Source organism: Pseudomyrmex gracilis, unplaced genomic scaffold, assembly GCF_002006095.1.
Source record: "Pseudomyrmex gracilis isolate BER0280 unplaced genomic scaffold, ASM200609v1 scaffold_119, whole genome shotgun sequence".
NCBI classification, from domain to species: Eukaryota; Metazoa; Arthropoda; class Insecta; order Hymenoptera; family Formicidae; genus Pseudomyrmex; species Pseudomyrmex gracilis.
This window is the reverse complement of record NW_018020703.1, coordinates 170,828-184,161: the sequence shown is the minus strand read 5'-3', so window position 1 is coordinate 184,161 and position 13,334 is coordinate 170,828. Positions and strand designations below refer to the sequence as shown.

Genomic DNA, 13,334 nt, shown 5'->3' with positions numbered 1-13,334 from the left:
TTCATAGATATCTCTAAAATGTGCCAATATTAAGCACCGAGAACCGCGTTCTGCGTAATGTGTATATAATACATGTATCAGAGTTTTTCATAAATATTCTTTCGGATGTGGTTTGTGGTTTTTTGGGAGTTTGTTTAATCGAAAATTTAGTGCTACCTTATTTTATTTTTGAAATTACAAAATTTGTATATCTTCAGTTTTCGGCTTCTTACATTTTGAATAAAGTTTTTTTTTTTTTTTTTTTTAATCTAAAAGTCTGCTAGTAGCTCTACGTACAACATTTACACTACAACTGAAGAAAAATTATTTTTGTTCTTATAAATTATAATATTTGCTTGAAAGTGTCAATTATTTAACAATTATTGACACTTGATTTGAAAAATGATGTTCTTTTAAAGCTACCGCCTGCGGCACACGATGCTTCTTTTCGCACGAGCTGATTTATACATACGTATATATATATAATATGTATATTAAAAGAAAGCCTCGTGCGTCACAAGATCTTATCAAACGAATCGATTTGATTATCAAAACAGATAATCTACATAGAGCGTGAACTTAAAAATGCGATTACTTAAAATACGGTTTTGTTAGGGAGAATACAGATACTAAAGAACTTTTTTTTCGTAGTTGGTGCACGTAGAAGTGCTCGTCAAGCAGTGTATGAGTGCTATTTTTTTCAAGTTATATAAACGTATGTTATAATTGCGACAGCGATGTCTCTTGTTTTATTTGTCTTTCTTGTTGTTTTTTTACCAGAGCTCGCCGTCTTTCTCTTTAGCCGGAACTTCGATTACTCGCGGTTTGTCGATTATCCTAGCGGTGCGAAGACCCTTCTCAACGATACCGATAATCCATGCCTGATATCCCTCCTGCTTCTCGATATCTTTACAATACGCTGCAGCCTGTTGAAAAATATTCACAGCGTTCAAGATTGCGTACAAATTATTTAAAACAATATACAAAATTTAATTGAATTTTGAACGTAAATAACTAGTTTAGAATTAACGTGTAATGGAAATGTAGAAAGTTGATACGCAGTTCAATTGAGCTATGCAAGCTACGCTTACAACAAACAAAAAGAGACGATCAACTTCCATTGCTCTACCTGTCGTTCTTAAGAGTATCTCACAAAAAAGAAATACTCTTCTGTATCAACAGGAAAAAAAGAGATGTTTTGTTTTTTTGAGCGAGTTTACCTGTTCTCGAGGAAGGCAAATAAGCAAACCACCGCTAGTTTCGGCCGAATGTCCTTGGAGAAGTTGGAACATATTTCCACATGCTTTTGCAACTGCCGCCATTTTCGTTATAACAGGTAAGTTGTGAATAACAAAGGACACTTCGTTCTTTTGATGCTTCGCGAGATTCTGAGCGTGTCCCAGAAGGCCAAAACCCGTGACATCCGTAGCTCCGTGCGCATTATATTTGTGCATTAATCTGGCAGCTGGGAAATCGACATAATTAATAAATGTATACAGTTAAAATTTAATGTATACTGATCAATGAAAAATTTCATTAATTAGTTTTTAGCGGTAAATAAACATATTCCTTGCACGTTTCACGTTTGATGAAGACTCACAATAGAGAGAATCACAATATTTTTGTTATGCAACACAGCGCGCGTACCTGTTCTATTCAGCCTGGCCATGCTGTCCATTGCACGCAGGTAACCTTTTCGCACATCGTCTTCGCCTACCACTAGTTTAATTCGGCTCCAACGGTCGGGTTGATCGAGCCATTGATGCGCGTTTACGGCAACTTGCGTACCGAGAGGTTTTGTGAGAACCAACACATCCCCAACGACGGCGTTATCTGGTCTAAATATGAAATACAAAACCGGAAATTGATAATCCTGTATACAGGAAACTTTATCTCATGTAAGACAAAATATTGATCTTTTTTTCTCATATTGTTTGACTAAATCATATCTTGTATTTTAATTGAGTCACGTGCGAGTCATCGATAACCTACACAGTCAGCCTTATTCAGCCTAATAGCGCACGCGACATTCTCTATTAAAGAAAATTATAATCGTAAAATATCTCTTATATTCTTTTTTTTTTACTTAATGAATAATTAAATAGTTTAAACTTTATCAAATTTCTTAAACTGTTTTACAAAGTTTCTTATTGAATCTGTATCTGATTCTTAGTCATTTTTTCTGGTTTCTAGATTTTGTTTGATCATACTTTGTGATACACACACAATATACTCATTAGGATTACAGACAGTGGATGCGACACCGCCTATGGTGCACCATGGATTCACGACTGTCTGGCCACCTGTTACTGTTGTGCCAGCTTCAAGTGCAGAATCTTTAAATCCCCTCATAATCAACGGCACTACCACATCACGTTCTTTTTCAGTCATCTTTGTGCTAACCGCAAGTAGCATCAACATGTTGTCACAATCCGTGACACCCATCGCATACAGGTCGCTAAGGACATTGGCACAAGCAATTTTACCTGAAAAATATCTCAATAAATGTAATAAGAGAGTATTACGCTTTAAAGACAGAAACGTTAACTTGTTTTATTTTGTACTTAGCATGGCCTTTATTATTAGGGTGCACATTTGCTTAGGGCTTAAATGCAAGTCTGTTACTCATTAAATATATGATAAGACAGACAGACTGACACCTAGAATATACAAATGCTCGAAGCAAACACACCCTAAATCGTTCTTATCCCAAGTAGGGATTGTTTAAATTTGTTTTTATCTTACCCATCATGTACGGATCATCAACTAGTGGATAAAAAAAATCAGTGGTCTGTACCAAGCTTAAACCTCCATTTCTCCTCAATGGAGTTACAGAAGAATCCATGCCAATACCTGAAAAATTAACATTTAAATATTAATTATTAAATCAAAAACATTTAACATAAATATAACTAAATGTTAGAAAACCGCTCACATCGCAGTCTATTCGATGCCATTAGTTATTTCTCAAAAATTCGATCTGCGATAGCAACATTGGCAAAGCGAGAGTTAGCGGACAAAAGGCGCAAACAAGTTTCACCTTAACGCGTATTTTCTTTGCTTAGCGATAGATAACAGCAAGAAGCGAGCGTCAAAATCAACCGTAATCGCAATCAAAACGCGCCAATCGAACGGCGCGACCAATGATAAGGCGACAATGTCTCTCCTCTCGACACCGGCAAGTAGGCGCGGATATAAAAGGGAAAGCCATCTCGAGCCAGCTCTCCTTTGTTTCTCGTTTTTCGTAAAGTAGCAGATCGCGCCGCGGTGAAAATACTAAGCCGTTCCTTTTTCTGTGATCTCTCTCGATGCAATCAGAGGGAACATACGCGTTTGTTTATTATTTTTCTTTGTGACTATACATTTTTTTGATATTTTATGTGACAATATAGTTCTTTATTTTTAAAACTCTGCTGAACTTGTGTGCCTTTTACCCCTTGTGCGCTTTCCCTAGTGAGTGTGCGTGAGAGTGCGACGCGGACGATAAAAATTCTCTTTTCTTTCTTCGAAATTTGCAACACTAACAGATTTTTAAATGCATGCAATTTCTCATGGTTTTGTTTTAATTAGTCAAAAAGATTAATCTAAGCTAAAATATTATCAGGGGAAATTTAAGTGAAATTTCCTTTATACTAAAAGTTTATATAAATAGGTAACATAGCAATAACACAAAATATAAAATCTTGTTTTCCATCTTGATATAGTATCCAGATCAAATTAAAAACAAAGGATAAAAAAAAAAAAAAAAAAAAAAAAGTCAGCAAATATATTATTAAATATGTTAGAAACAAGTTTTATAATTAAAGTGTGTGTAAATTATATAATATACAGAGAGAAAGTAGAATCAAAACAATTATGTGCTCTAAAATGTATTTTATATTATATAGTAAAAATATATAGTAAGTTTTCAAAAAAATAATTGAGAAACAAGCATTCTAATGTATTCAATAATTTAAAGAAACTATATACGTGTAATGGTTAAAACATTATTCATTATTCTAGATGACACGTCGAAGTTGAGAACACCTGAACTTCCGGTACAATGAGAAATTGGGCGGGAGATAATACAGCCGCCATATCAAAAGCAGGGCTGCCTTACGGCATTCTCGGGCCACGCGTAAATAGCGAGACAAAAAAGAAATCAATTGCCCCTTACACCTACTTTCTCATCTGTATTCTACATCTTCTAAAATCAGATTTGAATGAATGTACATGCATCATCTGTAGGCATGTGTTTAGAAATAAAATTAAATCTTTTGGTGTTTTGATCTCGCGTTGACGACGCCCGCAAATAACAAACATGCAAAAATACAGACTCAAAAAAACAGAAACAAAAAAAAAAAAAAAAAAAAAAAAAACGAGAGAAAAGAAAAGAAAGGAAGGGAAAATTCCGGGAGACGATTAAATCGTCGGGACGGTGTCGAGTCCCAAGTGCGTCGCATCAGAGGGCTCCGACCGATACTCACCAATGCGCGGCATTGCCATGTGCATAAAGTGGGCATGCTCATCCTGAGCAGACGCGTCGTCGTCCTGAAGTCCCTCGAGGAGTTTCCCAAGAACCTCCTGAGGGACTTTACACCCTCATCCTTTCAGGTCGGCGAATCGCGTCAGTCGGAAAGAGGAATCGAGATCATGCGCCACTGGATCGAATGGCCTGCGCAATGCTATGTTATTCGGATTGGCATCAAGCTCGAGCAGTTCCTCCCTTGTCGGCGGGGGGCCCCGTACATCCGCCATCTTGTCCAGATAACTCCTCGTTAGCGGCTAGATTAACGCGCGACAGCGGCTCTTGGCGTCCCTCCGCAAGTTTGTCCGATTCCTGCGGATTTTGATTTTATTCCAATTAGGATGGTATGAAATCGCGAGATCGCTCCTACCGTGGATACCACGATGCCGCGCCGGGGTGGTTCTCACGCACCTAGGTCTGATATAGAACTCGAAGCGAACCACGGATTCCACCGAAGGACAGTCACTGGCTTCTCTACGCCGTACGGAACTCGCAACAAATAAGAATTATATCGCACCGCACCGGCGTCGACTAACCGGGACCAACTGCGCAGACAAAATGGTTGGCGTGGCAGCGATGCCCGTGCTATACGAGCTACAGGCACAAAGCTTGTATCCCCACGAGACCATGCCACGGTGTCAATTCGGTCTTGCGATTGGTCCACTTCAAATTCGCGTCTGCGCGGTTTGAAATTTCGCGTTGCATGAGCGTAGCGCGTCGTCCGTCGACCACCCACTCTTCGAGAACACAGTCTTGTGATATATATTTTTCGCCGGACCAATCGCGTTCTCTTGTTCACCCGAACATTTCCGCCGAAAATGTTAAATGTCGCGACTCATTGGTCCGGCGTTTCACCGAAAACGCCGTGTCACGTGACACTCGTCCTAAAAGTACGTTCGTTTTCTTTGTCGCAAGACTGTACGCTCGACTCGACGTGTCTGGACTGAACGAGTCAGCCGAATATTTTCCCGGGAACGATATGCTCGCGAAAGGAAATTGTCTCGATGTAAGTCCTGAAGGTAAGGTCGAATATTGTTTTAACGGCAACTGTATCGCAAATCTGTTTGTTAATAAAAATATTGAGTCGGGCGCGGTCGAATGATCTCTAAAGAGCAGAGCGGAGAGAGACGAAAATTCAGAGTCGCGTTTACGGAGAATTTTCATTCACGCGACCGTCTTGCTCGAAATCACACAAGCATTGGTTTGTCACGCGTGTGTGACAACGAGCGACGAAGTGGGAGAAATTGAGGTTTATGAAGGAGAGAAACGGCCTCTTATATTGAAAGTAGGAGAAATCCGAATACCGTATTTGGCGATACATTGAACTAACCCTAATTTTGATGACTGAATATAAAGGAAAAGACAAAAAAAACGAGATATAAAGTTTCGCTTCTTTGAGAGGATCCAGCGTCGATATGCAAATTCGTGTTGTGTATGATGAAACGGCTAGGTTACAATTTGTTCATCGAGCGAAACAATAGAGCAATAATCTCCGGATTGTGGTTTTTAATCGCCGTGATTTTATAGCTGTTTATAGTATGCACTTATTCGCAAATTGACGCGCGTACAATCTTTGCTTGCAGGAGCGACAAACTCGTCGCGATGTTGAGAACACGCGCGAAGAATATAATTCATATTTAAAATACATTGATCATCTATAAGGCGGCACGAGCCACCATGTGTCGCTTTGCGTGGCAGCCGGCTAGAAGTGAACACGCGTAATTGCGCAACTTGCGTATGTGTGCGCGCGGCGCCGTGTGTGCGTCTCTATTTGTATCGCGTACACATCACCATGCCATGCCGCATATAATATCGAGCGAAGAACCTGCCCTGACGGACGTGGGACACGGCCGAGTTCTCCGTCAGGAAACAATCCGTGTCACCCATTCGTCGTTTTCCATTGTATTTGCCTTGTCATTTGACCTGAACGTCTCGATGACCCAATCGGCGCGCTGATGTGCCACCAGTGGCTCTCAACGTGTAGCTTCTACTTTAAATTCTCCGTCTCTCTCTCTCTCTCTCTGTTTTTTCTTTCTCTGTGCATACATAAAATATCACATTTTTGTTGCGTAAAAACGCAGTGAACTAAATTAAAAAAATTAGTTAGCTCAATATTATATTAATGATATTCTATGCACACATGTTTTTAATTACCTGGTATTTTGAAACCTTATAATAAAAATTGCGCTTGAGTAATTCATATTTATTCAAAAGACACGGTAGTGTCTCATCTCTCGTGCATCTGTGGACTCGCGCTAACCCCACAAGCCAAGTTGACAAAGTTTCACCGCAGCACCTGTAAATAAATCTCGAGATGAGAGTTATCACGAAAATTTGGGAAGGTAAGCAGCTGCGTTGAGAGGTCTACGAAATACGCGTGGTCGCGACGGCCGCTTGGAATGCTGCCCGGGCTGATCGCAAAACTTGCCTCTCACAATGTTTCCCGCGTAAATCACGACAATAGTCTGCTCGCTGCAAGTTCCTGCGTACGGTTTGATCTTTTCGTTCGACAAGTGCTCTCGATCATCTTCATCTTTATGCACGAGGTTGGTTGACCAGAATAATTTTTTTCTTTCAAGTTTATAGCTTAAGTTAATTACAAGAAAGATAAAGAAAAACACAGAGAAAAAAATTTGAAAAATATCTGTACCAGGAGAAGAGTTTTAATCCCGAGTTGATCATCTCGTTGAATAGAAATATATCATGTTTGCGGATCAAATATATTCGAATCGTGTTCAGATTATGGAAATGATGAACGGGGTTCAAACGGAGGAAGACACGCCGACGAGAACCGTGGAATTATTGTCAAGTAGGTGCAGACCCTGTGACTCGGGTGAGAGGTACGAGACGAATCTTGTTTGCATTGTAAAATTTGCTTATCTTGAGGACAGATAAAAGAACACGTTGTTTGTCAGTCAGATTTTTTTTTACTTTACAACATTTGACAGTGAGTACTGTACTGTATAAATTACTTGGGATACAAGAAAAAGAGAGAGTACAAGAAAATTTACAAACGATCAAGTGTGTGTACATACGTCAGTGTGTAACAGCTAATTGATTTTTGTACAAAAATACATGTGTACATTATCACAGGAGAACGCTACTTGATTGTCGATAATAACAAAATCTACTTTATCGACGATTAACCAGTCGATATTGCAGGGAAATGAGCGTATCTGTGTTAAAGCGGACACATGAATGAAACAACTCTCTATTAATAAACTTGAATTATTTCCAATAATATTCGCGTATAACATCTGAGGTAAGTTTACATCGACACGGTTTTACAACACCGCCGTGTTTACTTTGTTATTACTCTACTATTGTTATCTACAGATCATTTGTATCTTACCGCAGTGCTAATTAAATTCTATTATTGCAGAATCTAATCGCGCAGGAATAATCGTCGCGATATGCAGCTTTTTTATCTCGGCATTCAAACCAGGGATTCTTTGACAATCAGCGCGGTGAACGAGCTAGCAAACTTCTTTCATTTCTCGATGTACGTACATTTTGACGGATATGACAAGTGTGCGGGTATCGAGTGCACGCGCACCCGGACTCGTCGAGTTCGCGAGGTCCGCACTTTCGTTTTGCGTCTCGGAAAGAGTAGTACCAGTCAGTCAGTCTCGCTCGTGCGTTCGACCGGGCCGGAACCGGGCGAGGAGTGTCGTGCTGACATATGTGATCGATCGCGAGGAAAAGAGAGAAAGAGAGAGAGAGAGAGAGAGAGAATCGCACGCAAACCATCGTGATCGCTGCGTCGTCGCGGCGCAACAGATCGATCGGGATGACGACGTTCCTGCGGCATCCTCGGTATCCTTGCTAACGTCGTCCGTCGATGAAGCGACCCCACGATGATGCAGGAAATCCCGGGCGCCGCCGCTGATTATCAGCGCGCCTCCTCGAATTCGGTGCTGCTCAACACCTTCGTTGTGAAGAAGAAGAGATGTCGCGTGTATTTCCACCGCGGCACGCTCATCTGGGAGACCGAACGGTCGCCTTACAGTAAGAGGAAATGCTTTGTTTTTTGTCTAAGAAAAACGATAAAGAGAATATGTAGAATGTTCCGCCACCGCTTCGCTGGCCGCCACGGGCAGGCGAAGAACTCGATGCTCGCATGTATTTCGTAGGACAATTCGGGTAAGAAGCGCGGGAACAATTTTTCGTTGAATATTCTTCGCAAACGGGAAAATCGATCAGATTGTGTTTACATTTTGATTAACGTCAAGCCATTGTTTCAACTTTTCACGGTAAGAGATTCTTGGGTCGCCGTGGAATCTTTTTCAAGGATACAAAGACGACGGGTTGTAATTGAATTATCATTTCACGACCGAAAGAGAGTGTGTATCTTTTTACCTTAGAAAAATATATACACGTAAATATCAAGACTTTTGATTGCGAAATCGGATTGATTTTAATTTAATCAGTGGTGAATGTCTCTTTTAGAGAAACTTATTCAAAAATCTTGTTTTGGACTAAAAAAACAACGTCGCAACGGGATGTAAAACGAGTTTTAGCAAAAACGATGGTCGCTCGAAAGATCAAGACTTTGTGTGTGTGTGTGTGTGTGTGGTTTCGATTAACATAAGGTTACAACCTTCTTTCGCGTGTGATTTTTATTCATGGGAAGATTGACGTCGCGTGTTACGAGATCATTATTCCAACAGTAGAACATTTCACATTTCAGTGACATCGCAATACGTACGTCGATGAAATTAACATTAATTTAATATTATTTTATCGACAAAACGCGTTCGGGCTTTGTCAAGTGTTTGCATTTTGCTTCGAATGAATTGGTTACCATCGCTCGTGAATCCGATCAAATCAATTCGCCGTAATAAACGCGAACGGACGGGAGACGAATCAATTATTTTGCGCGTCAACAGAGAGCTCTAGCTGAAATTCCTTTACAGATTCGAGCCGCGCTCGAAGACAAACGTACTATATGTTGCGCTAATTGAATTGATATGTACGAAATATGTATATATTTTTTTGGTTTTTTCTTTTGAACAAGAACGCCAAATATTTATAATTTTGAGATCAATTGACTTCATTCAAAGGTGAGGAAGCCCTGGACTGAAATATGTACTTAGATAGCGAGAAGGAAATTTGTTCGCGCTTTTAAACGCGCGCGTACTTCGCGCGATAAAACTTGCATCAAAAACAAACTCTTATATTTTAAGTGCAAATAACGACGCGAAAGGTTCTATGAACTGCTTGTTCGCGCGATAAAAATCTCCGATCAGAGATAGCGTATTTATTATCTGTCGATCTGTGTTGGAGATAAGCTAAACTAGAAACAGATATACTGCGCGTGTTGTGTGAATGATTATTAGATGGAGAAAACTAACTATCGCGCGCGAGAACTGTTGCTAATAAAATATAGACGCGAAAATTTATAGTCGGAAAACGAAATAATAACTTTTCGAGTCAACATTTACGATCGTCTGTGTCGCCTCGTCGTCGTTGTAGCTTCGGTCTGTTTCTTACCGCGCGCTTCGTTTACTTTCGCCTCGCTTTTGATAGTTCCTTGACCCGTGTTTTACCTCGGCCATTTTTTTCCATCTTTGCGCGCGCGCGCGTTTTTTTTTTCCAAACGCGAGAGCGAATCTCAGAGCGATGCACAAACACGGACGACCGACTTTTTCCATTTATTATTGTGCCGCTAGTTTAACGAGAATCACAAACAATTCCCTTCAAGGATCGTCATCGTAAAAGCAAGCACGTTTCTCTCTCGGTCAATTAAAATTTTCATCGGTTGTTAGTCGACTCTTGATTTGTGCTCTGCTGAAACTTGCGGATGCGGATCTCTCTCGTGACACATTTGCATAAAACATGTAAGAAAAAAAAAAATACTGGAATGATAAAACCAATTATTGCGCAACGCTTCGTGCATTTTCTGCATTTCCTCCGGGTTACGTAACAATTACCTAGATTGTTACGTGTTTCTGTCTTTTCTTTGTTTCCTCTCTGTTTTGATTTCTTCGCGCAAACCGCGCAAGCAATTCTAACGTAAAAAGTTATTTAATATCTCATGAGATAATAAACCGCGGTGTGCTTGACTGTGTGTTCGGAACACCGTCCAGAGACGCGTGTGTGTTGATTGAGTCCGACCATGACCTTCTATTGGTACAAGATGTTACGGCAGCTGCGCGAGAGCGTCGCTCGTTACGAGAGAGAAGACGCTGACGTTTAACAAAAAAAAAACAAACAAAAAAAAAGACACAAGGCGTTGTCAATTAATTAACAATAGTTAACAATAGTTGTAAAAACAGCAAATTCAATATTTTACGATTTCCGAATATAAAAATCTTTGTTTTTGTAAAAAGATAGAGAAACAAGATGTTGCAATTTGTTAAATAAGATAAAAGTAGTAAAAAATTGACTCTTCGATATATATTATACTTGACGTCTAAGCTCATACTTAATGACCCAATAAAAAAAAAAGCAATCAAATGGAGCTGGATTCTCGTTTCTCAAGTTTTTTATGATCACATGTGAGTTTCCCCTTTTGTTTTTTGTCAAGACTCGAAACAGACGCAAGGCTAACAAGAATATTAGCATTTGCTTGACACGCATTTAAACTCCATCGCAAACTCTCCATCGAGTTTTATCACAAACGAAACTCTGTTTGATTTAATTTCTTACGAAGTTAAATTAAAATCTCTCTTTCTCACTTCTCCGCAAATTTCATTTCCGGAGAGGTGATGATTGTATACACAGAGCGTCTCTCTCTCTCTCTCTCTTATTCGACGTGTCATTTTGAGAAAATATTTTTATGTATCGCGTGTATGTATATTCATACAGGATTTTACGACCGGTAACTCGCACGCGCCTCGAAAAAACGCGCAAGGACGACGCAGAGAATGCTAATAAGTTTTCGACGATTCGCTCCGCGCGTACGCGGAACATATGTCGGGGCATATTCGTCTTATCCTTGAACATAATTCGCACATTGTTTTATTTCCTTGCGTACATGTGTACTTGCTTGTTGTAAATAATGTTAAAATAAAATGGCAATAATTTCTTCCCCAGCGCGCGTATGTGCGCTTTGAACGCGCACGTATTTGCATTTTTACAACCGAGCAACAAACGAATTTGCTCGTAGATACGCGCGCCAATTCGCTACTCTATTGTACATATCACTCGTCCGATTGTCGTAGAAAAAAAAACTTTTAAATTTTCAATTTTTTTCAGGTACAATAAAAAAAAAAGAGACATTGAAAGGATCAAATATTTAGTTGCGGAAATCAGGCAATATTTTACAAAAAAATTGTGAGACGTGCGCTCGAAGAATGCACAACAATGCAGATAATATATAATACATATATATGTATATATTTTCCGCATCGTGACACACGCGTGCGGCTTATCGCTTCGATGTGGAGCGGTCGGTTTCGGAACGTCACGCGGCTGCAACGACTGGCAAGTGCAGCGACTGCGGTCTTTTACTTTTCATCGTTTCAGTCTGGCATTTCTTGCGCGACTGTTCTATTCCAGTTAAGAGAAACCTGATCCGGGCAAGAAAGCCGCGCGATAATAAGTCGGTTTCGCGCGACCTGTTACCGGCCCGCGTATCCGCGTTTCGTTCAATTGTTGTTTCACAAAACTTCTCAAATCGTTTTCAAATCGTCGCGACGATTTCAAACAAACTAGAAGTTTGAAGTTGCGCGTTCGCTTCTCTCTGCGTCGCTCGCTTATTTTTGCTTTCACTCATTTTACCGCATTTGACAGTTTATAAATTATTATCTCTCACAAAGCATGTTCCGGCATGTGATTCCGGGATATCTCTAAACTTGTGCGAACGTTGCGCGGCAAATAAAATGCGTTGCTTGTAACGCGTGACATTTTAATTATATGCAAAGATAGTCGTGCAGACAGTCACGCAACTAATTTGCGGCTGTTGCAGCAAATTCGTATGTTCGTCTTCGCGTAATTCAGTTATGTCATTGCAAGACGGTGACCTCGTACGACTCTCGAAGGATCTTGATCGCGAGATAAATCGAGTATAAGTATTTATTGTTAAACGAACAAATTTATCTTTTTGTTTTTAGTTTTCTTATTGTATTTTGTTGTGAGAAAAAACCTTTTCTTCCGATTGCAGTAACATCGCGCAACTTTATCCGTGTAGAGTGGTGTCGAAAATTGACAAATTTGAGTAAAAAAAAAAAAAAAGAAAAAAGAAAAAAACGAGAGAGATGATCGCGGCTAGAACAACCGATTATCGTGAATAAAAAAGAATCAAGCGCCTCTCGTACGAGGAAGACAATATCGTCGGTTTTTTTATTAAGGTCGATTGCTACGCGCGATGCATCGCCAACGAATCTCGCTTCTGGACAACACGGTTTGTTAGGCGGAGAAGAATCGCGCTTCGATAATGCTCCGAAATGAGCGCGTATCGATACTCGGCGGACGCGTTTGGGGAATCAAATTGTTGGCTAAAAATAAAGTTTTGCATGACGCGCACTGCACGACGCGTGTGCCTCTTACTATTCGTGTATGCCTCGTGTGAATTGCTCGTATCAATCCTGCGCGTTTCATCCTTGAACGACGTGTTCGCGAATTGTTGATGGAAGATCGAGCGTACGAGTGGATTTTGTTTTTTAAATCTAAAGGTCAAAACTTCGAAGATCATAAAACAAATCGGTTTTTTTTTATTTATATAACGCCACGTCGAAGAAATTGCAGTTAGTATACACAGTAAAAAATTGTGCGTCAAAATGTAGAACTTTTCTTGTGTTACGACGTTTTGATTATTACTTCAATGTAAAATTAACATAATACTGATATGTTATTATTTTTTTAATCTTTTCACGTGTCAAATTTATGTTAACTTCACAAATTA

The 13,334-nt window shown here is 39.8% G+C and overlaps 2 protein-coding genes across 7 annotated transcripts in view; one reads left to right on the top strand and one right to left on the bottom strand.

Moving 5' to 3' along the window:
* Positions 1 to 192: 192 nt before the first annotated feature.
* LOC109856457 (selenide, water dikinase) lies at positions 193 to 5,039 on the bottom strand. Its single transcript, XM_020431760.1, has 7 exons — positions 4,898 to 5,039; positions 4,446 to 4,798; positions 2,725 to 2,832; positions 2,204 to 2,465; positions 1,627 to 1,817; positions 1,200 to 1,444; positions 193 to 905 (listed from the first exon to the last, which is right to left on the bottom strand). Exons 2-7 carry the CDS (start codon positions 4,714 to 4,716, stop codon positions 753 to 755), a joined length of 1,230 nt encoding a protein of 409 aa, XP_020287349.1. The 5' UTR covers positions 4,717 to 4,798; positions 4,898 to 5,039; the 3' UTR covers positions 193 to 752.
* A 116-nt stretch (positions 5,040 to 5,155) lies between these two features.
* LOC109856454 (ceramide kinase) overlaps positions 5,156 to 13,334 on the top strand; it is a 20,598-nt gene continuing 12,419 nt past the window's right edge. Inside the window, exons 1-5 of one of the 6 annotated variants that reach the window (XM_020431753.1) lie at positions 5,156 to 5,505; positions 6,701 to 7,032; positions 7,140 to 7,326; positions 7,637 to 7,748; positions 7,869 to 8,494. In XM_020431753.1, the coding sequence (XP_020287342.1) occupies positions 8,344 to 8,494 (151 nt within the window). In that variant the 5' untranslated portion in view covers positions 5,156 to 5,505; positions 6,701 to 7,032; positions 7,140 to 7,326; positions 7,637 to 7,748; positions 7,869 to 8,343. Of the gene's footprint in view, positions 5,506 to 6,700; positions 7,033 to 7,139; positions 7,749 to 7,868; positions 8,495 to 13,334 lie in introns of all 6 variants that reach the window. The other 5 variants (XM_020431751.1, XM_020431749.1, XM_020431750.1 and 2 more) reach the window with 5 other exon arrangements.